A 26,075-nucleotide genomic window follows, 5' to 3' on the forward strand; every position below is an offset into this window, starting at 1 on the left:
GGCTGACAATATAGAAAAGAACACATGGCTCTCAGCAAAAAAATAACATAATAATCGAATAAACAATGGTCATTATACAGTAAGTAGGAATAAATGAGTTGCCTGTGATAATTAACGATGCAGTAAACGCTTTAGATACAAACAACATAATGAATACACAGTGGATGTGTATCACAGAACAAATGTCCACAAATTAGCATTCAGTTACTCCCAAAGTTCAAACATCTTACAAGATTATCATTAGGAAATGGTATAAGACAAACATGGTTTCATTTAAATGTTAGATCTGTGAATAATCAGTTTCATATGCATATATGTTTATTGATTATTATGTTTGTCATGCAGTACAGTTTACTGAAACAGCATGGAACTTTAATGGAAAACATTGCAAGGCAAATATATTAATATTAATCAAAGTAAGTAAAATACATCAATTACACTTGAAATTGAGTAAATAAGTGTGCTTGTTAATTTTTTTTTGTTATTCCCACAACTGCCAATGATGGGATTTAATGATCCTCCCCAAACCAGGTTTTCACAGAACATAATTTGCCTTTTTTGCCTAAGCTGCGAGTGAAAGTGCCCCTTTGAATGTATTGCCCCATGCCCCTATGCCCTCCTGGTAACAAACAGCTTTTTTTTTAAATGTAGTGACCTTGACCTTACCTGACTGGCCCAAAATGCAATCTCATGGCAGGAGTTCAAGCAAGCTACCTTCATACACAACTGCCCTGTTAAACTAAGTTCCAAACTTGTCTTGAGTGGAAACGGTTTAGTTCCAGTTTAGTAACCACGACCTTGATACAGTCTTCATACTTATTTAATGGCCAAATTAGACCATTAATTATACAGATGACCTTGACCTTTACAGTAGGGTGATGTCTTCAAATTAAGCTGAACATTTGTGTGTTTAGTTTTTTTAATTGCTTTGATAATGATAAAATTCAAGTCCGGATAAGCTAAGATGCACACAGAAACACGTTCTAGCACATACACTCAACCATTTTGACTGCTTTATCGAGCTTTTAATAATGACAAAACATATTTAAATAGATACATTTGTTATTTAAGAAACAGACTGACAAACAAATCCACAAAACTGAACTAGCATAGATACTAAAGCAGACATAATTTACTCAGACGCAGACTTTATGCACAGCATTTAGGCTTGTTTCGCAGAACAATGCTAAAATATTTGTGACAAAATAATTGAAAACAGTTCATACTCACAATCGTTACATTTGTTGATGGTTTGTTTTCTGCCCCTTTATTTTTGTTCTTCTTGTGCTTGATTCCCACGCTATTCTGACCAGATTCATTGTGCTGCTACAAACAAACAGCTATCCTTACTTAAGGTTGTGTTAGTCTGTGCCCAATTTAAGCTTTCCGTTTTATGAGTTCTGTCCAGTGCAAAAGTTGCAGCATAATTATAGCTAGGTGATATTTGGTCTCTCATTCTTGTACAGAAAGTCTTTTCTTAGAAAACACCCATTTAAGGCAGAAAGTGCCATCCATGATTGGCCTGCACAAACTGCACACGATTATTTGTGACGCTACTTAACATGCATGCATTAAGCCCAAATTTCAACAACCAAACACTTAATGAGTGAACAAGAGAGTTGGAAAGCTGCAAGAAATTTCTCATGTTTTAAATTCTAAAATTTATTTGGGGATTTCTTGAAACATATGCAGATATTGTACATCATTGCAAAAAAGAATGAACTGCGTGCAAGATGTACACAACATAGGAGATAGGACTTTTTACAGTTTGCAAAAAATTAGAGCTCAAATTCCTTGAGTGAATGGACATTACAGACTTGGTTACCCTCTTTTTAATATTAATTATGACTGCTTTTGTTCGGGCATTTGTCTTTGTCATACGTTCACAATGCATTAGAACAACCGAGAGTTCTCTATTTATTTTAACATAATATCATAGACTTTTTTTGCAATAGAACTGACTAAAACAATTATATTGTCCTAAACTTTACTCAGAATCTTTAATTGAGTTGAGTCACCACAATTATTGTGTTTTGCAGCTGTACAAATATCGGTGAGTATCATACCAGCATTAATTTTAAGACATATTCACAATGGTTCCTTAAACTTACAGCGGCAGGGGACAATGGTTGGTTCCTGTTCTTCTTCCCTTTCTTTCCCTGGCCTGTAGTTTGCTCTGCACTGCCTGATTTTGGTAGCTGTAATGCAAGAACCATCCATTTAAACTAGATCTTGTTACAATAGACAAGCTACCCCTGCCATACCCACCTAAATTTAAATATTAAGCAAGTTGTAACAATAGTATGGCATGTAAACCATGAGTAGTGCTCAGTTTTATGCGCAAGGGCCCTCGTTGGAATTAAATCTTGCTGATGCAACAATACATTCTCAATAGTTAACATTTAAGGCCTTAGGAATTCCGAGCTTATGAAATTTTATAGTTATTTTGCTGCATAAACTATTTGGCCTCCCACCCACTACTGGTTGTGGCTAGTGATGATTACAGGAGCTTGAATTAACAAGAGGGCTATGGGCCTTAAGGCGCTCAATAAGACCCAAAGGAACTAGACTAAAAAAGTGCGAGCTGATTCATGACGATTGGACTAAATAAAGTGACTTACAGAGTATTCACAAGTTGTTGTTTTTTGTTCCGACCATGCTTCACTTAGATTTGACAATAAATGTGGCTACTAGAGTGTTAACAAGGTAAATGTTTACAACAAACGATGAACTACTGACAAAAGCAGTCTGCAAAATTCCCCTATCGCCTGATCGCCAATGCGATGAAATCTCAGCTCTGGCGATAGAAAAATTGAATATAGATCGCCTGAATTGCGATGAAAAAAACCCAGAGGAAATAAACAAATAAATAATCAATTTACGCATTTCAGGAGTAAATTCTAACAGTGACACCGCTTGGTTACTTCCCTTAGTTTTCTAGTTTTCATTAGTGATCTCCCTTAGCTGTTATAGAGTTTAAAGTCTGGCTCACGTATTAAAAATGTCGTAATACTTTTGGTAAACTGAACTTGAATTTTACGCCGATAAATGAAATAATAGTGCGCATTTTTGTTCTTAAATTAAGTAAAACAGTTGAATGTGTGTTATTAATAGCTTTGAAATTAATAAATATCCGTAACAGTGTAACACTTCAATATTTACACATGTTATAAAGTCACCGATTACGCTTTTAAAATATCAGTTTATTATCATGATCGACTGATGTAAAAGCTTATCCAGTCAACTAGCATACATGGGCATTCACTCCAAACAATTAAGGCTAAGATCAAAAGATGAAAGCAAGTGTCATTTTGCCGACAGTTTTGATAGTTTTCCATTTTGATAGTTTTCTAACACAATTAGTACACCGCCTTGCAGGCGGAGTTAAGCGGTACATTAACATCGATAGTAACCAATGAGAACGCGGGCATTGTATTTACATATGCAGTAGTTTACCTAAGCGATGAAATGACGTCGTTATGGACATGTATTTATGCACAAAAAGTTAACGCGCGCAACACATTCCCAACAGTAAATATGAATACGATTTACTCTAGGGTGTTATACTGTTAACTTGTTTCGTGTTTCAAAACTCTTAAAAAATAATTCCCCAGTCAATGCGCAATTTATTGTGAATTCATAACCATACACACATAAACTAACTCACCCCTGCATAGTGCCAATGTATCCATACGTAGACGACTTTATTTTATATCCCTTAGTGTATTATGAAAGTAAATGCATACAAATAAAAAATATATTTCAAAATATAGTGATCAATTAAATCAAAACACTTGAACTCATGAGCCCTGGTGTTTATCATTCATATGATTAAGATCGATACCCGTGAGCACCGCTTATGTATTTTTACTGGTAACTACTTGCTGCCGAGAATTACACTTTTATTGTACTGCTAAAGCCAATAATTTTTAAACTGAAACTGAAAGCAACGACGGAATAAACGTTTGAAACCTGGAATACTGATTTGTTTACAATCTTACGGTTACCCCCCAAATGCAATCTATATAAAACGACTGTGTTCCTCCTTTCATGATAATGTCATTGTAAATTAATTATCCCCACGCTTTTTGAAAAAAAGGTGGGGATATTGTGGTTATCTCCGCCGTCCGTCCGTCCGTCCGTCCGTCTGTCTGTCCGTCCGTCCTGGCCACTATCTCCTCCTACACTAAAAGCACTAGAACCTTGAAACTTACACACATGGTAGCTATGAGCATATGTGCGACCCTGCACTATTTGGAATTTTGATCTGACCCCTGGGTCAAAAGTTATAGCGGTTGGGGTGGGGCCGCGTCAGAAATTATCACTCATTTTTTTAGGTTATTTTACATTTACTTCTTTATTTCTACACCGATTCACTTCAAATTGATACTGAACTTTTGTTATGACATTAGGGTCAATCTCAACTATGCATGGCCCCATTCCCAACCCTGGGGCGCCCCGCCCACATAGGCCACACCCACCAAAAATTTCCATTTACTATAATTTTTTCATTTCTACACGGATTCACTTCAAATTGATACTGAACTTTTGTTATGACATTAGGGTCAATCTCAACTATGCATGGCCCCAATCCCAACCCTGGGGCGCCCGCCCACATAGGCCACACCCACCAAAAAATTCCATTTACTATAATTTTTTCATTTCTACACGGATTCACTTCAAATTGATACTGAACTTCTCTTATGACATTAGGGTCAATCTCAACTATGCATGGCCCCATAACCAACCCTGGGGCCCCGCCCACATAGACCACACCCACCCAAAATTGCCTTTACTATAATTTCTTCATTTCTACACCGATTCACTTCAAATTGATATTGAACTTCTCTTATGACAATACAGTCAATCTCAACTATGCATGGCCCCATTACCAACCCTGGGGCGCCCCGCCCACATAGACCACACCCACCCAAAATTGCCTTTTACTATAATTTCTTCATTTCTACACCGATTCACTTCAAATTGATACTGAACCTCTCTTATGACAATACGGTCAATCTCAACTATGCATGGCCCCATTACCAACCCTGGGGCCCTGCCCACATAGACCACACCCGCCCAAAATTGCCTTTTACTATAAGTTCTTCTTTTCTACACCGATTCACTTCTAATTGATGATGAACTTCTCTTATGACAATACGGTCAATCTCAGCTATGCATGGCCCCATTACCAACCCTGGGGCACACCTAGGTCAAACATTCGGCGTGGGGATTCGCGTCGGCCTCTGCTGCGCCATTTCTAGTTCATTTTTTTTCTGGCTATGAAAAATTTCTTCTGGCTATGACATTTTTGAAGTTTCATAGCCACATTGGCTATGAAGACAAAAAAGTGAGTTTTGCAGACTGCAAAAGGCAATCACAAACGCTCACCATGAGCACATTTTGCTCAGGTGAGCTTATATAACTGTGTAACAGGACTTTAAAAAGAAATAATAAGAAATATAAGGCTTCTTATAGTTCTAAAATGTTCAGCATCAAGCAGAGCCTTGTTCTGGTATCACAGGGCTTAATGCGTGTTCATAAAATGTCGTCCCAGATAAAAGTGAGCAGTCTGCACAGGCTTATCAGGGAAAACACTTGACTGGACTGGATTTAGAAGTGAATTTCATAAAATGAAAAATTCCATAAAAAAGGAAAGTTTTGTCTCTGATTAGCTTGTAAGGATTGCACACACTAATCTTGGTTGATATTTTGCACACATGCATTAATCCTTATGTTCCCAGAATGTAGGCCATTTCATAAAACTGTGTATAGGGGATATAAAATAAACTTGCAAGAAACATATGGCTGACTATAGTTTTACAATGTCCAGTAACAAGCTTTAACCTGATTAGTACCTGATATGCCATCTCATACTGCCTGCCAGGGGAGGCCCTCAGGTTTCTGGACTGGTCTCTTGCCCCTCCACTGCCCATCTCCCGGAATATAGCCTGGCAAACACAAAACAAGATTAGAGCTGAAAACCAGCCTGGAAAACACAACAAACATTTAAGCTGGAAAACAGTCTGACAAACACAGCAGACATTTAAGCTGGAAACCAGCCTAATAAACACAGCAAACATTAGAGCTAGAAACCAGCCTGACAAACACAACAAACATTAAAGCTGGAAACCAGCCTGACAAACACAGCAAACATAAGAGCTGGAAACCAGCCTGACAAACACAACAAACATTAGAGCTGCATTCTTGGAAAACTGGACTTAAAGCATGTGTGCAGTGTCGTTTCTGATTCACCCGTACCTTCATCACAGGCTTTTCACGGACAACACATTACTACAAGACTGGATTTTTTGTTAGAAAACTTCTTTTAAAACTGTCCATTAGAATCGAGCGAATGTTCTATACAATCGAGTTTAAACACTAACTTTTTTACAATAGGTTGCCCACACAGTACTTTCTCTAGTACATTTGTCGCCCCTTGAGAATTAGAATCCAATGACCAAGGACAATATCTAATTATAAAATACTTATTTTTCACAAAACAAAATCAGCCAATTTAACAAAATTGCTGTCAAGACTCGATGTGTTATGGGCTTTTTTCTCTGTTCGTTTTAAAATAAACTGATAAACTGTGGGAAAACTGTTTCAAGCTTTATTAGAAAAGCATTTTGCTTTAACAGACTACACAATTTTGAAATCGACTAGTCAGAACATAAATTTCCTCGCCAGTGTGAACGGGCAATCACTACTTCCTATCCATGAAAAGGAATACTGTGACGTGTTTTACAGTCTGGACCCAAAACTATGAAAGCTCTTAGTCTAATACATAGTCTGAACTCAAAATATTTACTAATAAGAATGCTTGTAATGTGTGAGCAAACATATGAGATTCAGTATAAAGTTGAAACAAGAGATGTGTTCTTCAGAAACACAATGCGCCCTACTGCGCCGCTTTGATTTTTATTATTTTATTTTATCATTTGGCAGGTACAGATAATTATCTCCCTTTAAAGCTTATTACTTCCCTTGGATTCGTTTTTTTGACCTTTGACCTTGAAGGATGACATTGACTTGACCTTTCACCGCTCAAAATGTGCAGCTCCATGAGATACACATGCATGCCAAATATCAAGTTGCGAGCTTCAATATTGCAAAAGTTATGGCCAATGTTAAAGTTTTTGGACGGACTACGGGCGGACAGACAGAAAGTGCAAATGCTATATGCCACCCTACCGGGAGCATAAAAATGAATGTGTGCAGTCATAAGGGCCTCGGAGGAAATGTGTCTTTCCTGCCAATCATGTTGAACAGTGTGATCAGCAAATGAACATATCTTGACAATAACTACCAGCCGCGCGTTGGGAAAACGGCACGGGGGATGGTTTGGGTGGAGTCTATTGTGGTATGTCAGGTAAGAGTAGTTTCATCAAAGTATCAATCAAATCTAATCATAAATAAAGAAGTTATGGCAATTTTAGCAAAATATAATAATTTGACCTTGAGAGTCAAGGTCATTCAAAGGTCAAAGTAAAATTCAAGTTGCCAGGTACAGTAACCTCATGATAGCATGTAAGTATTGGAAGTTTGAAAGCAATAGCCTTGATACTTAAGAAGTAAAGTGGATCGAAACACAAAATTTAACCATATATTAAAAGTTACTAAGTCAAAAAAGGGCCATAATTCCGTAACAATGACAACCAGAGTTATGCAACTTGTCCTTTTACTGTACCCTTATGATAGTTTGTGAGTGTTCCAAGTATGAAAGCAATATCTATGATACTTTAGGTGTAAAGTGGACCAAAACATAAATCTTAACCAAATTTTCAATTTTCTAAGTATAAAGGGCCCATAATTCCGTCCAAATGCCAGTCAGAGTTACATAACTTTGCCTGCACGGTCCCCTTATGATAGTTCATAAATCTTGCAAGTATGAAAGCAATAGCTTTGATACTGTAGGAATAAAGTTGACCTAAACACAAAACTTAATCAAATTTTCAATTTTCTAAGTGTAAAAAGGGCGCATAATTCTGTCAAAATGCCAGTCAGAGTTACATTACTTTGCCTGCACAGTCCCCTTATGATAGTTAGTAAGTGTTGCAAGTATGAAAGCAATAGCTTTGATGCTTAAGGAATAAAATGGACCTAAACACAAAACTTAACCAAAATTGTCAATTTTCTAAGTATAAAAAGGGCACATAATTCTGTCAAAATGCATGCCAGAGTTATCTAACTTTGCCTGCCCAGTCCCCTCATGATAGTAAGTAAGTGTACCAAGTTTGAATGCAATAGCATTGATACTTACTAATAAAAGTGGAACTAAACGCAAAACTTAACCAAAATTTTCAATTTTTTAAGTATAAAAAGGGCACATAATTCTGTCAAAATGCACGCCAGAGTTATCTAACTTTGCCTGCCCAGTCCCCTCATGATAGTAAGTAAGTGTACCAAGTTTGAATGCAATAGCATTGATACTTTCTGAGAAAAGTGGACCTAAACGCAAAACTTAACCGGACACCGACGCCAAGGCCGACGCCAAGGTGATGACAATAGCTCATAATTTTTTTTCAAAAAATAGATGAGCTAAAAAATGTTAAAAGTAATCATCAGTATTATAGATGAAATATACCTCACCTGTTCAACACCTTGGTATTGCAACAGTTCAGGGAAGGCCTGAAGGAGCTTCTGGTCAATCAAGTCATCAACTTCATCCATATATTTTTCGTCAAGCAGATCCTGAGACTGATAAAGACAGTGAGATTTCTGAGAAACAGCACTCATTTTCATACCACTCCTAGTAAAGTCTGATTTTCACTCGTACCAATGCCAACAACAGGGCCCTGCGGCACTCGTGGGAGACTCCAAGGTACTCACCTTCTGGAGGCAACCATTACGACAAATTTTCTCAACAAGTTTTATCAAATACATATCAAATATTGCCAAAAACAAATCTGACTTCTAGAGTGTTCACACACATTTCCTGTAATTTTACCTAGTTTTAGACCCCACATAACCCAGTTTCAAGCTCAGCCAATATATTCGTGGGATGTTTGTTGTGACTAAAATTCTTTGAGAAATACAATGCCCCCCAGTAAGCCAAATATGACCCCAAGCGTTCTTGAGTTATCATCCGGAAACCACCTGGTGGACGGACCGACCGACTGACCGACCGACATGAGCAAAGCAATATACCCCCTCTTCTTCAAAGGGGGGCAGGTGGTGGTGGAGGAGGAGGAGGAGTAGTAGTAGTAGTAGTAGTAGTAGTAGTAGTAGTAGTAGTAGTAGTAGTAGAAGTAGTAGTAGTAGTAGTAGTAGTAGTAGTAGTAGTAGTAGTAGTAGTAGAAGTAGTAATAGTAGTAGTAGTAGTAGTAGTAGTAGTAGTAGTAGTAGTAGTAGCAGTAGTAGTAGTAGTAGTAGTAGTAGCAGTAGCAGTAGCAGCAGCAGTAGCAGCATTACAATACCAATACTTAAGAATGATCAAATGGGAAAAGGTAACCTAGCACTGGCAGTAAATATGGGGTTCATTTACAGGTCAGATTTGGAATCTCTGCTGTAAAATGAGATTTTGAATGAATTAAAGGGAGGCAAATCTGTAATAAAAAAAACATGCATAAACCGTAGTTGTTTCCCTTGTTTGAACCATGCTTAATCCTTATAATGCCTATTTCCAGTAACTGTGACCTTCACCTGTGACCTTGACCTTTGACCTAGTGACCTCAAAATCAATAGGGGTCATCTGCGAGTCATGATCAATGTACCTATGAAGTTTCATGATCCTAGCCCCATGCGTTCTTGAGTTATCATCCGGAAACCACCTGGTGGACGGACTGACCGACCTACCGACCGACCGACATGAGCAAAGCAATATACCCCCTCTTCTTCGAAGGGGGGCATAATAACAAAAGGGCAATAAATTTGGAGCGCTCACAAGGCAAATGATGCCCACATTTGATGGAAGACGCACTACGCACAAGAGGCAATCTCTGCACAACAACACAATGTGAGCATTTAATTCTCAGGTTAGCTAAAAATCTTAATTAATTTTTTAGGGGGGGGGTGAAATTTTATGATTTGTATTTGAAATTTTAGATATGGTAGGATCAAATTTGACAAGATAACATTTATTCCTATCCTTCCTATATGACTAATACAGAAAAATTAACCTTCTTATTACAAATGTATTTGAAACAAGAGGGCCAAGATGGCCCTAGTTTGCTCACCTGAGAGGAGTCGGTTCATTCAATCTTTACCAAATGTCAAACCTTACCTAGATATTGTCCAGACAAGTTTCATCATTATTTCATCTGCGAGTCATGATCAATGTACCTATGAAGTTTTATGATCCTAGGCGTAAGCATTCTTGAGTTATCATCCGGAAACCATTTTTCTAATTTGAGTCACCGTGACCTTGACAGCCATTGTGTGAATACGTTTTTTGGCACTGTGACCTTGACCTTTGACTTAGTGACCTGATAATCAATAGGGGTCATCTGCGAGTCATGATCAATATACCTATGAAGTTTCATGAACCTAGGCATAAGCGTTCTTGAGTTATCATCCAGAAACAATTTTACTATTTCAGGTCACCGTGACCTTGACATTTGACCTAGTGACCTGAAAATCAATAGGGGTCATCTGCAAGTCTTGATCATTGTACCTATCAAGTTTCATGATCCTAGGCCTAAGCGTTCTCGAGTTATCATCCAGAAACCATTTTACTATTTCAGGTCACCGTGACCTTGACCTTTGACCTAGTGACCTGAAAAACAATAGGGGTCATCTTCCAGTCATGATCAATGTACCTATTTAGTTTCGTGATCCTAGGCATAAGCATTCTTGAGTTATCATCTGGAAACCATTTTACTATTTCGGGTCACCATGACCTTGACCTTTGACCTAGTGACCTGAGAATCAATAGGGGTCATCTTCAAGTCATGATCAATGTACCTATGAAGTTTTATGATCCTAGGCATAAGCGTTCTAGACTTATCATCCGGAAACCATTTTACTATTTCGGGTCATCGTGACCTTGACCTTTGACCTATTGACCTGAAAATCTTTAGGGGTCATTTATGAGTTATGATCAATCTTTCTATGAAGTTTTATGATCCTAGGCCTAAGCGTTCTTGAGTAATCATCCGGAAACCATTTTACTATTTCGGGTCATCGTGACGTTGACCTTTGACCTAGTGACCTGAAAATCAATAGGGGGTATCTGCGAGTCATGATCAATGTATCTATGAAGTTTCATGATCCTAGGCATAAGTGATCTTGAGTTATCACCGGGAAACCATTTTACTATTTCAGGTCATCGTGAACTTGACCTTTGACCTAGTGACCTTGACCTTTGACCTATAGTGACCAGAAAATCAATAGTGGTCATCTGCGAGTCATGATCAATGTACCTATGAAGTTTCATGATCCTTGGCATAAGCGCTCTTGAGTTATCATCTGGAAACCATCTGGTGGACGGACGAACCAACATGAGCAAAACAATATACCCCCTCTTCTTCGAAAGGGGGGGGGGGGCATAATGAGAAAACTGCCCCCCTCCCAGCAGCCATGTTATTCAACTGACCGGAACCATTTTTTAACTCAACTCTCGTATCAAGGAAACAAATGTTCTGAGCAAATTTCAAGAAAATTGGGCCAAAAATGTGACTTCTACTATGTTCACATGTTTTCACTATATACATAAAGAGAAAAATGCCCCGTCCACTGGCAGCCATGTTTTTTCACCGATCCCGACCATTTTCAAACTCGTCAGAGATAGCAATAAAACCAATGTTTTGACCAACTTTCAGGTTGATTGGGCAAAAATTGTGACTTCTAGAGTGTTTACAAGGTTTCTCTATAGCCAAATAGGGAAAACTGCCACTATATACATAGAGAGAAAAATGCCCCGCCCACTGGCGGCCATGTTTTTTCACCGATCTCGACCATTTTGAACTCGTCCGAGACATCAATTAAACCAATGTTTGACCAACTTTCATGATGATTGGGCAAAAAGGTTTCTCTAAAGCCAAATAAGGAAAACTGCCCCTTCATGGCGGCCATGTTTTTCAAAGGATCAGAACCACTTTTGAACTCAACCAAGATATCATTAAGACAAACATTTTGACAAAGTTACATGAAGATTAGGCATGAAATGTGACTTCTACAGTGTTTACAAGGTTTTTCTTTTTTTTGACCTAGTGACCTAGTTTTTGACCCGGCACAACCCAGTTTCGAACTCGGCCGAGATTTCATTGGGACAAAGCTTCTGAACAAGTTTCATGAAGATGGGACAAGAAATGTGGCCTCTAGAGTGTCTAAGAGCAAATGTTAACGGACAAACGGACGGACGGACATACGACGGACAAAGACCTGTCACAAAAGCTCACCTGAGCAATCAGGTGAGCTAAAAAAGGGCATAACTCAAGCAATTTTTTAGGTTGTAAAAAAACAGAATTACAAAACTGTAAGATGCACAACTTGATATCATAAGGACTATTAATGCATAAAACTTTCATTGTTTTATTACTTCGCCTAACAAGTTTATGTCTATGGACTGACCGCAAGACAAGCAGACCAACAGATGTCCATGGTGAATCCAGTAAAACACAATTTAATAATGTTATGGCTATATTTTCAAGTATTTACCTGGTACTTCATTGATTGGGGCGGTCCTTTCTGGCCCCTCTTGCCCATTGATTGCAGCAGCTGGGAGTAGGAACCACTGCTATCTTGGTCCCCGTAGTCTACAACAACAATGTCTTAGTTCACAAGACAACACAGATGACAATATATGGAAAAACTGCGCTTAATGCATGTGTGTACATTGTACAAAAAGTGGTTACCCAAAATTTGAAAAGTAACATTTTCCAAAAAAATCTGACCAAGGTTTCCCAAAACATATGCCAAACTTATCCACTAACCTAAATAATTTGTTTATTGAGTTCATTATACAGCAATTTAATGCCCTAGCACTTTATAATACAAATTTTAGAAAGCATTTAAACATGCACTTATAAACAATCCCTATGCTGTAATTTGTAGTTATATGTATTATATTTAAATTCTTCCCAATTAAATGGTCTATACCACTTTTTTTCCCGATCAAAATGACACAGGCTGTAAAATATTAAGCAACAAAAAATCACTGGTGTAAAGAGTTTTTCTAGTCTGTATGGCTAATCAGGGACGCACTTTCTGTCTGAACAGTAATTTTCTCCATAATAGACTTCCTTGAAATAAAAATTACCATTAAAGCGGAAAGTGACGTCTCTGATAAGCCTATCTATGAGGACTGCACTGGCTAATCTGGGATGACACTTGATGCACATGCATTAAGCCTAGTTTTCCCAGAATGAGGCTCATATATACCTTCCGGTATATCAGTTTGCTTGAAGGAAAATTACCATAATGACTTCACCAGCTATTTAATTAAAAGCTCCAGTTCACAGACAGTTATTCAGTTCACTTTAGAAAGCATCAGTACCAGTACAGGTAATAACGTTCATGTTCCCGAAATATATTTTTTTCGTATGATATGTACTGATATACATGTATATTAAATTGTCAATATCCTGGGCTATTTCTCATTATTTTGGGAATAAGACCTATACCCTTGAATAAGAAATGTAAGCTTTCATTCACTATTAATTGGGAAAAAGTATTATTTATCATATGCCATACCCTGTTTCACATGTAATATAACCATTACGAATATTTTTATCTTATACATGAGTAATATACTTTTTAAAATTTTTCACTGGCTTAGTTTTCGTTCAATTGACCAATCGCATTTTGTTACTTTCACATTTATTATTTGCTAAGGAACAGAAACAGAAACAATTTCTGCAGTGTTTTATTAACATAAAATTTGAAAAGTCTGGCATTAAGTTATTCATCTCAGTCATACATGTTTTACATTGTGTTACCTTTCTCTGGTGACGGACCCTTTTTCTTGTTTTTCTTCTTCTTTGGACTTTTCTTTTCAACACTGCCCGCAGAGTTGTCCTTCATTTCTCCTTTCCTATCTTCCACACACCCAGCCTCTGATGAATACTTCTGCTTGATTCTGGCACCTTCGATCTCTTTCATATCCACAGACTGGGTTTCCCTCATTACAGTATCGTCACTGCCAATATTACAAACTAAATTCTCCTGATAACTGGCCAGGAACTCTGCCTGCATTTCACTGGAAATACTCCCAATCTTTTGTTTCTTCTTACCAGGACTGTCAGCTTTTTTATCCTTCTCCGGTGAAGTTTCTTTGATATCAGTCCTCTGTAACTCGCAAACAAACTTGGACATCTCAGCACTTACAGATTCTTTCCCATGATCTTTTTCTGACTTTTTTCCAGACGCTTTTTTCAAGGTAACATTTTGTAGCCAATCAGTTCCATTTTCTTGCATCTCTTTTAATTTTGTCTGACTTTCAATCATTATGTCCAGCCCCTGTAATTTCTCAGTCAATGAATGCAACGAGCTAGAATTTTGAACTGTTTCTGTATCATTGCCAGCAGCCTTGGTCTCTCCCACATTTGTTTCTTCACTTCTTGACTCTGCCATTTCTACTAATTAAATAAAAATAAAAGAATTATGTAAACTATGTTGATGGAACATTTTTGTTGAATAATGTTTTTTTTAAAGATGATATTTCAGCAAAGTTTAACCTAAAATATAAAATCATCCCTTGTTCTCATTGGTCTCAACTGTCCCATCAGTCCCTCTAGAAATGAAGATGTTTTACCATTTTTGAAAGTTCAATTTATTTGATGTTTTACCATTTCATTTGATCACTGCCATGATAATCCCCATGACTTCCAGTTTTCTGTAGAAAGTAAGTTTAGTTTATCCAAGTGTGTTATGATTATTTATATCACACAACACATAATAATTACAGGTGTGTTTAAAGGTTATTGATAAGTTTTAAAAATTTGTCATTACTTGCTTATTTATGAAAAGTGAGTAAAAATAATTATATTGTATGAACAACATGAACAAATTTCTAATTTTTATTTAGAGATTATTCATAAAACAAGCATGCCGATGGTAACAAAACCTTAGCAATCAGAAGTGACAGACAGATGACTAATGAGAAATATTGTACATATAGATAACTACGCAGAGGTAAACTAGCCAGCAATACGTCTGCATATTTCTGTTTTAAGTGTCGAAGATTATACATTTAACTAAATATTGACATATCAAACATTTGCATTTTAATTGATCTCAGTTTTAAGTTGTTAAGAGGGTGGACCAGGCCACACATTTGCTAAAAACACACAATTTTCATGTAATGACTTATTAGATTAGGTGCGCATGTCGGCAATACACCAACAAACTGACATTCTTTATATTGGCTAACAATCATTATTGTTAACCTATGTATCGAATTTTAGTATAGGTATTTTGTTATTTTATTGATGTTATAGATGATGATCCATAATTTAGTGGTGTGCAACCGATTCCTTATATAAAGCGGAAAATGTAATATTTGACTTATATATCTCTGATGCCATGCAATTTCATTTAATCACAATTTGTTATGTCATAAATTAATAACTTAAATATCAAAGCACATTTTCTTTACCTGATTCGTTCGCTATCAACCTATAGAATGCATTGTGCAATATTTTACTTCTTGTCAAGGGGAATAACACTAGATAAAGCGTGAGATTCAGACAAAACGGGCTACAGAGAATCAGATATTCTATAAAAAATAATGTCTGGTTCCCGAGCTGTAAAATTAGCCTGTGCACACTGATTAGCTATATATAAATAAATAAATTAATTTTATTTTGAGTCGGCAAGACATATAACAAATAACATAAGCTGCAAAGCTTTTTAACCGACTAAACAACTAGTGTAAGCAATACAACATGAGTAAAACAGCTAAAAGAAAGATCAAATAGATGTTTTTAAGGGTGAAAGCATAAATTAAGATAATAAATTACATGCAACACTGAAATAAGTTTGACAATATTAAAGCATTAATAAAATTTGAGGCAATTAAAAACTGTGTAGGAAGCTGCTGATCTAGACCTGCTAGTAGGACTAAAAACTGCAATAAGACGAGTGAATAAGAATCTGAATTCAAAAAGAAACACAAAAGTGCGACAGATAAAAAAGTGCTAAGAACGAATATCACCTCGAATCAGATTCGAAATGAACTGATCAGCAGCTTTCTCACAATAAAAACAAAATAAAGCATGAAACAAAATTAAGCATGAAACAAAATAGGAGCAAACTAGAAGCAAGCACAGGCAATCAGAATAAAATAATACATACTACAATAGCAAAACAAAGACATCAAAAGCCACTAAACACAAATTAGAAGCTAGCACAAAAATAAAGCATGAAACAAATTAGAAGCAAACTAGAAGCAAGCACAGGCAGACAAAATAAAATAATACATAGTACATACGCAAAAACAAAGACATCAAAAGCCACTAAACACAAGTTAGAAGCAAGCACAAGCAATCAGAATAAAAAGCTAAATAATACATAAGCAAAACAGAGGCAGCAAAAGCAACTAAACACAGTGTGGCATGCAGCTCCAGAACTTTATGTACCTATGTAACTTTACAGGAAGAACATTTGCATTCTTTGCCAGTCCAGCTCATCATAAAGCTTTTAAATTGGTTAAAATTACTTGCTTTCCTGTGGCTTTCTGGTAAAGCATTCCACAGAACTGGAGCTGCATGCCGGAAGCTGTTTATACCATACTTAGTAGACTTGACTTGGGGAATCTCAAGAAGATTGGTATAACTGAAGTGATAACGAGATTCACGTTTGATAACAAGGTCATTTAGAACAGGTGGAGACATTTTATTTATAATTTTGAAGGTTTCAAGTGCTATTACTCTGGTTCTTCTAATGTATAGACTAGGTAAGTTTGCTTTTGTGAGTAATTGGTCATATGAGCTGTTGTAATCATCATATACAAAGCGAAGAGCTCTCTCTTGTATTTTTTCAATTTTGTCTGTGTTACTTTTAGAACAGAAATGCCAAGTTAGAGGGCAGAAACTGAAATTTGATAAGATAAATGAATGGAAAATGGTTAGTCTACTAAGACGACAGAGGTTTTTCCCTATTATTTTCAGGATATTTAGCTGCTGTGCTGCCTTACTGCAAATGCTACTAATGTGGTGATCATAATTTAGGTTTGAGTCTAAGTTTACTCCTAAAAGTTTAACAACATCGTCACATTTTATATTAGCATTACTTATGTCGAGAGAAAGGTTTTTGGAAGCGGTTCTTTTTCCAATAGCTATAGCTTGAAACTTGTCGGGATTGACTTGCATACAATTAAAAGTAAACCAGTCTATAAGGATATTGCTTTCTTCTTGTAGAACTTTAACAAGGTCATCAAAATTTGTGGAACAGTAGGAAAGTGTATTATCATCTGCATAATTATAGAGTGTGCCCTTGTGAATAAAATAAAAGATATCATTGATGAAGACATTAAATAGGAGAGGCCCGAGTATGGAGCCCTGAGGTACGCCTTTGATAATATGAGCCCAGGAGCTTACAGAACTACCTATTTTGATTTGTTGTTTCCTATGGGATAGATAAGAAGTTAAAAGATCAATAGAGTTGTTAGATAGACCATAATATTTAAGTTTGCATAGGAGAATATCATGGGGCAGGCAGTCGAACGCTTTTGATAAATCCATCAGAACTGCAGCAACATATTGTCGGAGTCTAATGCAGATTTCCAATCCTCGACAAGTTTCAAGAGTGTTGTTTGGCATCCATGCCCTTTCCGAAAAGCACATAAAAAGTATATTACCGTGTAGCTGTATAAATAATTAAAAAAAAACATATCGACCTTTGCTTTTAGACACACTCTTTATAAATTTGAATTGGTTAAGGTCATTTCCAACTTGCGATATAAAAAGCATCATTTTGAAATCTGAGTTGCGTCTAAGATTATACAACAGCGAACGAATTCAATGCCTTCAGCGCTTTGATTAGAATGTGTAACTGTGTAACCTCCTCAATAATATGGATATGAATATATGGTTGCCCCCTCCCCCCTTCCCCCACCCCCCCTAAATCAAATTCAGAGCAGGAATACTCCGCACAGAAAGTGCCATCGACCCGAAATCTCAAAAGGTTGCACTAGGCCGTAGGTCGTAAAAGCCCCGCCGTGCGGTGAAAGTTTCACAATGTTCAATAGGCCACCATCTCGATGTACTAGTGCGTATTGCTGCCTGGGTTCACCCCGTCCGTCTTCCACAAATGCCACCTCCGCAGCTCCAGTCCTTCTTCATTAGCCTTCATACTATGGAATCTCCAAAGGATTATCCGTAAAACATCCAATCCAATTCTGCTCCCAACATTATTTCAGGCAAAACATACCAACAGTAAAATAAAACGGCTGTAATCAGTTCGTTGTTACCGGTATATATTTTTTTGTTGCTACTGGTAGTACACGGTAATATAGTGTATTTGCCCTACATTATTAGAGACTTATTTTTGTGCTTAAACGTATTATCTTGAATCATGGCGATGATTGCAAATCTAAAGTGTTATGTTTTCTTTTAAAAGCTTTTAATAAATCATCCAAATACGGTACACGCAGTTGTGAAGATGTAAAAAAATATTATACATGAACGCGCGTATTAGTTTTATGATAGGAGCGTGCACTTATATAAAATGTTCAGTATTATTTTATCAGTTTATTCTTATTCTTGTTAATCTTATGTATTTATTGTATGTATTTATTTTATTTTATTCTTCTTCTTCTCCTTCTCCTTATTCTTCTTCTTCCCCTTCTTCTTCATATTCTTCTTATTTTTATTATTTTCTTCTTCTTCTTCTTCTTCTTCTTCTTTTTCTTCTTCTTCTTCTTCTTCTTCTTCTTCTTCTTCTTCTTCTTCTTCTTCTTCTAGTTCGTATCATTATTATAATTATTATTATTTGACAGTCCCCAAATAACTTTTTTAGATATACTAGTATATTGTTTCCATGTAAGCTAATATTATTGCTGCATCAGTAAAATAACTTGGTAATTTAAGCGATATCTGTATAAGATGAAGAAAATAAATTGGTAGTTAAGCGATAACTTAATAAGTTAAAGAAAATTACTGTGTAATTTAAGCGATAACTGTATAAGCTTAAGAAAATAACTGGGTAAATTAAGCAATAACTTTATGTTTTAACAAAATTCACTGGTTAATATAAGCGTTAACTGCATAATCTACAGAAAATAATTTGGTTATTTAAGCGGTAACTTTATAAGCTTAAGAAATTAAGTATGTTATTTGAGCGATAACTTAATCAGATTAAGAAATTAACTGAGTGATTTAAGCTATAGCCGTATAAGGTAAAGGTTATTGGTTGGAGAAACTTGTTTCTTCTTCTTTCTTAAACTCTTTGTATACTGGATCTCAATATATATTTATTTTATTTCGACCTTTAAATGTATAAATTTAAAGCGTTTACTGACAAACTTCAAACACGCAAAATATCTTTGAAAAGCGTCTCAAAATGTTATATGATGGCCGCGATTCAAGACAACACTAACCAAAACACAATAACAAAACGTGTAGACTGTTAAAAGTAATATCCGTTGCTTGTGTTACTTGCTTTATACCGGTATATCTGGTTCAGGGTAGATGTCGAGTTTATGTTTATTCATGTGGGAAATAAATACTCTAGGCGATTGAATAACAACCGGTATAGTACATTGTGGTAAAAGTGTATACAATGATAAGTCAGTCACACTGTAGAGAAACTTAACATCAACGATCAGCATCTTACGAACATCTTTTTTCGGATTTGTCTCTGTAAAATAAGGGAAATTGTTATATATGGAGCTTACGGAGTTTAATTACCAATTTGTTACTTTTATTGCGCTTTGTTTTGGACAAGCAGTTAATGGAATGACAGAGTGCGCCGTTGGATATGGTGTGAAAATGCTGGGTATGCCATTATTATTATTATTATTATTTTTATTATTATTATTATTATTACCGGTATTATTATTATTATTATTATTATTATATAGTATTATATATCATCATCAATCATCACCATCATCATCATAAATCATCATCATAAATCATCACACATCATCATCATCACCATACATCATCATCATCATAAATCATTATCATCATCATCATAAATTATCATCATCATCATCGTCGTTAATCATTATTATTAGTAGTAGTAGAAGTATTACTGTTAATATTATTGTTATTATTATTAGTAGTAGTAATATCTAAAAGGTTCAACTAGTTTCGTTTTGAAATTAGGCATGTACCATTAGAAATGTTATGTTATTAATATCCGTATTAATACGATTGTTGTTATCCATTTATGTACACGATTTGGCAAAGTTTCCGTCACATCCAACAGCACGACTTCCGTGAAAAGATATATAAAAAAACGGTTGTTTGATAACAAGATCTGCTTTCAGCCGCACAATGGTCTGATACGGTGTGTGAACAATGCACCGATGGCGTGACGTTCTCAAATGTCAGTTCGGCGTCATCGCCTTGCCAACTCTGCACCGCCTGTCCGAACGGAAACACGCCGTTCGTGAAGTGCAACATACAGGCTGACACAGTGTGTGAACGGAACGAAGTTAAAAGAGGTACTATTTAGGACCATAGTATTATGCTGTATATAAAAACGAACGATTATGCTTATTTTTTACACAGGCGGACATTATTTTAATGGCCCGGTGATTAGTTTTCAAACTAATTACAACTATTATCTCAAAATCACGCTGTAATTAATTACCTCTTGTGGTAAAAGTAGATTAGATTTAATAGATTTTAGTTCACACCAAGCAAACCGATTCATTATTATTTCACATTCATAGCAAATATAATTCTTTGAAATAAATTATTTCTTGCAGATGAAATGGGTAAGCATTTTTGTACCTACGCATATGACTTTTCCCCAAATGTGTGCATCCGGATTTTACTGAACGATTGTAATTTGATCTCAATCTGAAAAACTGAACGGTTGAATCCAGTCGGTAATCTATCAGGATTCCGCAGATGTGGCATTTCAATAATTGGTTCTACAAAACAATTTCAATAATTTTTTCTACAATACAATGTCAATAATTGGTTCTTCAAAACAATTTCAGTAATTGGTTCTACAAAACAATGTCAATAATTGGTTCTACAAAACAATGTCAATAATTGTTTCTACAATACAATGTCAATAATTGGTTCTAAAAAACAATGTCATTAATTGGTACTACAAAACAATGTCAATCATTAGTTCTACAAAACAATGTCAATAATTGTTTCTACAATACAATGTCAATAATTGGTTCTACAAAACAATGTCATTAATTGGTTCTACAAAACAATGTCAATCATTGGTTCTACAAAACAATGTCAATAATTGTTTCTATAATACAATGTCAATTATTGGTTCTACAAAACAATGTCAGTAATTGGTTCTACAATTAAATGTCAATAGTTGGTTTTAAAAAACATTGTCAATAATTGGTTCTACAAAACAATGTCTATAAATGTTTCCACAAAACAATTTCAATTATTGGTTTTACAAAACAATGTTAATAATTGGTTTTACAAATCAATGTCAATAATTGGTTCTACAAAACAATGTCAATAATTGGCATTAATTGGTTCTACACAACAATTTCAAATATTGGTTTTACAAAAAGGCAATTTATGCTCGATGTTAACTGGAAGGTGGTGTTATAGTCTTTATCATTAATGTTGAATACACATTTTATTATAAAATGTTGAAATATTTCACAACTGTAGCAATTTTATAACTAGTATATATTTATATGCTTGGTGCCGAAATCATACTTATAAACAGTTAGTAAGCGCATTCAACAATTGCAATTATTCTTGTAAAGGTGCTGCGCGGTGTTCTGAGCATAAATTAAAAAGTTTCATTGATGGGATTTTTTTTATAATAAACCTTTAACATCTTTAACACACATAAAATCATTATTATGTGGTCTTATTTAATACGTACTCTACATACTTAATATTTTAAGTTGTAAAACTATTGCTGTTGAACGACACTTACTTTAAACCTCGGTAAACTAAACCCCGCTGGGAATCTATAGATCGACCCGATCCAGACTCCGTTCGGTTTAGACAGAGTTTACTGTATAACGTTTGTTCGGTTTAGACAGATTTTACTGTGTAACGTTTGTTCGGTTTAGGCAGATTTTACTGTGTAAATATTGTTCGGTTTAGATAGATTTTACTGTGTAACGTTTGTTCGGTTTAGACAAATTTTACTGTGTAACGTTTGTTCGGTTTAGACAGATTTTACTGTGTAACGTTTGTTAGGTTAAGGCAGATTTTACTGTGTAACGTTTGTTCGGTTTAGACAGATTTTACTGTGTAACGTTTTTTCGGTTTAGAAGATTTTACTGTATAACGTATTGTGCAATCTTGTTTTTCGCAGTTATCAACAAAGATTTCACGTTGACAACCGTCAATATTATCGAAATCGTCTTTGGTGTGGCTGGATTAATTCTGCTCATCTTAATCGTCATCAACAGACAACGCTTGTCGCCGATTCTCCTGAGGATGTGCAGGTAACGTGTTTCTCTGTAGCGTAAGCCCACTCGGTTTAGAGCCAGCCAGATTTGTCTGAGCCTTGTTCTGTGAAAACATGGCTTAATTCATGTCCGTAAAAGGTCATCTCCAAAAAAAGCCTTTGCAGTCCGCACATGCTTATCAGGGACGACAATTCCGCGTTTATGGTATTATTTGTTTAGAGGAAGTCTCTTCTAATCGAAAATCAAGTTTAGACGCAAAGTGATGTCATAGATCGGGACTGAAATGATAATGTTGGACGCATCTGTACGCGCATGAACTAAGCCCAGCGTACCCAGAACGAGACTCAACTTATAAGATACCGTTACTGAACATGTTCACATCCGAATGATCATTCCTATCCTGTCTGCCGGGCGCTTGGCCGGAAGGCACTCGCTTGAACTAGCTGCTGGGCCACATCAAAACATGCTGCCTGTTGGGGGCTACAACCTACCGCCACATAGGCGAAAACCCTAACTACTAGACCAAATAGACGGTATTCTATGTGTCGGCGAGCACCTTGTGGCCGTAGCTTGGCTCAGTTGACATACTCATGAATGAGCTAGAAGTAATGTATAAGTACAATCTTATTGACCTATATTTAGCAGAGCGAGCGCGGCGAAGCGAGCCCCTTCATAGCCAATAAGATTAAATATATACTTAATAATTATGTTCAAGAGTAAAACATACAATATAATTGGTCGTACACATGTACCTGACTAAAACAGATGTATTAAAATGTCAAATTATTGTTATCTTACTATAAATTCCGAGAACCTTCATAAAATGTTAAAATGACCTGAGAATTTAGACTGGTAGATATAATCGTATTGAAAGAAACTTGTGACTCTTCCAATGATGTGACGTCACTGAAGTGGAAGATGAATTCCCTTTAAATGTTAATATTTCATCCAAATAAAGGTGAACTAACTTAAAGTTAGGACCAAGTCGGACCTAGCATGTTTAAACTTACATATTAAATAAAAACATACAGCGAAATGTTCAGGTTAAGCAAGTTCCTATTAGGGGTGCTAACTATTCTCCAACGTAATGCGCGTAATAATAAGCAAGGTAATGTATAATTAAAAATTAATTATGTTATATGTATTACTTTAAATTAAATTACATTTTACAGTATATGCAATGCTTTGTTTAACCATGTTTTGTTGCTACTGAATATATAAACGTATCATATACGTTAATTAAAACTATAACTTGGTATAGTGCCGTTACTACCTAAATAATACATGTAGAGGGGTTTTAAATTATATTATTTTATGCTCATTAAAATATCATAATATTTTAATGGTATTTATTTCAACCACTTACTAAAACAATTCCGTATATAACGAGATATGCTGTTAACATGTGTAGTCAACGCGGATTTGTTTTAAATATCTGTAACGTTAATCCAATTCCAGATTTATAATATTTCTGCAATATCAATTTCTTAATACATGCAGTTTGTAATATCACATGAAATTGTAAATTTTATGTATAACACAATTATGATCTGTTGTGTTCTTTAAACGTTTAAGTAAAAGCATAAAATTAATTATGTTTAATTAATAATTTCAGGAGGAAACAGCCTGTCAAGTGCGTATGTAAGTAAAGTTCGTTTTCTTATTCAAAGGAAAAGTGCACATTATCAAGGGTTCTATGACCTGATCAAAACAAATCAGAAATAAGTAAAAGGCTGTCTTGAACACTTCCACTTTGTTATGTTTCGATATCATTTGAGTCTCGTTCTGGGAAAACCGGGCTTAATGCATGTGCGTAGTGTCATCCAAGTTTAGCTTGCGCAGTCCGAAACAGCTAATCATGGACGATACTTGTTCCGGCGTAACTATATTTTCGTTTAAAAGAGACTTTCTTTAAACGGAAAATTCCATTAATTGTGCAAGTGTCGTCCTCGATTAGCTTGTGTGGGCTGCACTTGCTTGTTTGGGACGACATATGCATTAAGCTCCGTTTTCACAGAACGATGCTCATGATTTCAAGGCGCACCGGATTCATCAATCGTTTTGTCAGTAACAGTTTTCTTCATTCAACCAGGTGCAATGTTGTGATGCTTACAAAAGAAACAATCGAATTGAAACAGGTCAATTAAATATAAATGTCAAAGTTATGTTAGTCAAAATACCTGACCAACTGCCTTTGCTTTGAATGAATTTGAATGAATCACATATGCTCGTTTTTATACAAAATGTTACATACACATGTAAGCCCTCGTAAATATATGGGGCAATTTATATACAAACTTTAGCACTTCAATTCTCACAACTTGTGGATATCTACATATGGCAAATTTATACATCGAATGCACACTTCACTCGTTGATACGTGCATTTTGTAAGTAAAAAACAAAAATGCAGGCAACTAGGTAAAATGAAACATCACTATTTTATTATTGTCTTAACGTATACTGTGAACATTTTATGCCGAACACACACAAATTTGCTTTCCAAATTAACATGCGGATATGGGTTATTCTGCGGTTTAAAAAGGATGAACGAAGTTATAAAGTTCATGTTTCAGACACAAGTGTCAAACAAGCTGGAACAGGTTTGTCAAGCAGAGCTGACGACTCTGACGATAGTGACGACACCTCGATTACCAGCCGACCCCATGTTAGCCTGTTCACCACATATGGGCGCCCTCTTGAGGCGGGAGCACAGGCTGCAGGTCATGCAACAAATGGGACCAACCAGCCCAACGCAACGGCGCGACTTGCAGATCCAAGTGATGCTAATAATGGAAGAGAACTACTTTAAGAGACACACTAAGGCGTATGAATATTAACCGATTATGCGGAATTTTACGGCCTTGCGTTAGGGCCTCTCGAAAAGATTTAATTCGGAACTCGCGCGCTGTGGGTTTTTCCGATTTCTGAGCGCGCGCGGGAGGTACAAACATTGTCATTAATACAGTAATGACCAGTAACGTCGATATCCGATTTGCTTCCCATTCAGTAGCTGATAATAAGTATTTTTAAAAACGACAGTATTGTTTCTTTTAGGAAATGTCAAAATTCAAGTGTTTTGTTGTTATCACTATAATAATAATTATTATTAATTACACATAACAAATCTAACACTGATATACATGTATGTCAAACGTTTTAATATGCATAGATATATGTTATATATGTTCGTCCGGTAAAGCATAGACAGTTCTGTGATCGTTAATTTTCGAGAACACTGACTCTTAGTAATTTTACTACTGACGTTTGCTTCTTAAATGGAAATTTGCGCCGAAGTGTTCTCGAAAACCAGAGCAACACACAAAACGCGTGATATACCGATCGAAAGCTATATGCATGCCATATTGCCTGCACTAGGTCGTATGAAAGTCAGAGGATGATCAGCAAAGATATTGGAAAAAAAAACCTACCTTGCGCGGCTGGTTGTTGTCATAAAATGACTACTGACGTTGACTTTTGTGGTCACGTGACAGTTTTTGTTCATTCACAGTGATTATAATCATTGAAATTATACTTCTAGTACTACTACTACTAATAACAATAATAAAAAAATAATATTAACACTACTGCTACTACTACTACTAACA

At 35.9% G+C, this 26,075-nt stretch overlaps 3 protein-coding genes across 4 annotated transcripts in view; 1 reads left to right on the forward strand and 2 right to left on the reverse strand.

The window, feature by feature from the left end:
• Positions 1-5,964, reverse strand: part of LOC127869185 (DIS3-like exonuclease 2) — a 56,149-nt gene extending 50,185 nt beyond the window's left edge. The window contains exons 1-3 of one of the 2 annotated variants that reach the window (XM_052411517.1): positions 5,859-5,964; positions 2,112-2,198; positions 1,231-1,323 (exon numbers count right to left, since the gene is read on the reverse strand). In XM_052411517.1, the coding sequence (XP_052267477.1) occupies positions 1,231-1,323; positions 2,112-2,198; positions 5,859-5,936 (258 nt within the window). In that variant the 5' untranslated portion in view covers positions 5,937-5,964. Of the gene's footprint in view, positions 1-1,230; positions 1,327-2,111; positions 2,199-5,858 lie in introns of both variants that reach the window. The other variant, XM_052411516.1, reaches the window with a different exon arrangement.
• Positions 5,965-5,971: 7 nt separating this feature from the next.
• LOC127870125 (uncharacterized) lies at positions 5,972-15,625 on the reverse strand. The gene is made up of 5 exons (XM_052412781.1): positions 15,539-15,625; positions 13,881-14,519; positions 12,601-12,698; positions 8,593-8,700; positions 5,972-5,989 (listed from the first exon to the last, which is right to left on the reverse strand). Exons 2-5 carry the CDS (start codon positions 14,512-14,514, stop codon positions 5,972-5,974), a joined length of 858 nt encoding a protein of 285 aa, XP_052268741.1. The 5' UTR covers positions 14,515-14,519; positions 15,539-15,625.
• Positions 15,626-19,542: 3,917 nt separating this feature from the next.
• LOC127869200 (tumor necrosis factor receptor superfamily member 5-like) lies at positions 19,543-25,626 on the forward strand. Its single transcript, XM_052411559.1, has 5 exons — positions 19,543-19,878; positions 20,378-20,554; positions 22,372-22,504; positions 24,084-24,109; positions 25,044-25,626. The coding sequence occupies exons 1-5, from the start codon at positions 19,767-19,769 to the stop codon at positions 25,277-25,279; spliced, it is 684 nt and encodes a 227-aa protein (XP_052267519.1). The 5' UTR covers positions 19,543-19,766; the 3' UTR covers positions 25,280-25,626.
• The last annotated feature ends 449 nt before the right edge of the window (positions 25,627-26,075 follow it).

Source organism: Dreissena polymorpha, chromosome 2, assembly GCF_020536995.1.
Source record: "Dreissena polymorpha isolate Duluth1 chromosome 2, UMN_Dpol_1.0, whole genome shotgun sequence".
Taxonomy (NCBI): domain Eukaryota; kingdom Metazoa; phylum Mollusca; class Bivalvia; order Myida; family Dreissenidae; genus Dreissena; species Dreissena polymorpha.

What these genes read in the sequence shown, in the direction of transcription:
- LOC127870125 (XM_052412781.1), bottom strand. Translation starts at nt 14,514, where the DNA reads ATGGCAGAGTCAAGAAGTGAAGAAACAAATGTGGGAGAGACCAAGGCT. An exon ending in GGGTCCGTCACCAGAGAAAG is followed by an intron (nt 12,699 to 13,880) that starts GTAACACAATGT and finishes TTGTTGTTGTAG; the next exon opens with ACTACGGGGACCAAGATAGC. An exon ending in CCCAATCAATGAAGTACCAG is followed by an intron (nt 8,701 to 12,600) that starts GTAAATACTTGA and finishes TGTCTTTATCAG; the next exon opens with TCTCAGGATCTGCTTGACGA.
- LOC127869200 (XM_052411559.1), top strand. Translation starts at nt 19,767, where the DNA reads ATGGAGCTTACGGAGTTTAATTACCAATTTGTTACTTTTATTGCGCTT. An exon ending in ACGGAACGAAGTTAAAAGAG is followed by an intron (nt 20,555 to 22,371) that starts GTACTATTTAGG and finishes TGTTTTTCGCAG; the next exon opens with TTATCAACAAAGATTTCACG. An exon ending in ACAGCCTGTCAAGTGCGTAT is followed by an intron (nt 24,110 to 25,043) that starts GTAAGTAAAGTT and finishes TTCATGTTTCAG; the next exon opens with ACACAAGTGTCAAACAAGCT.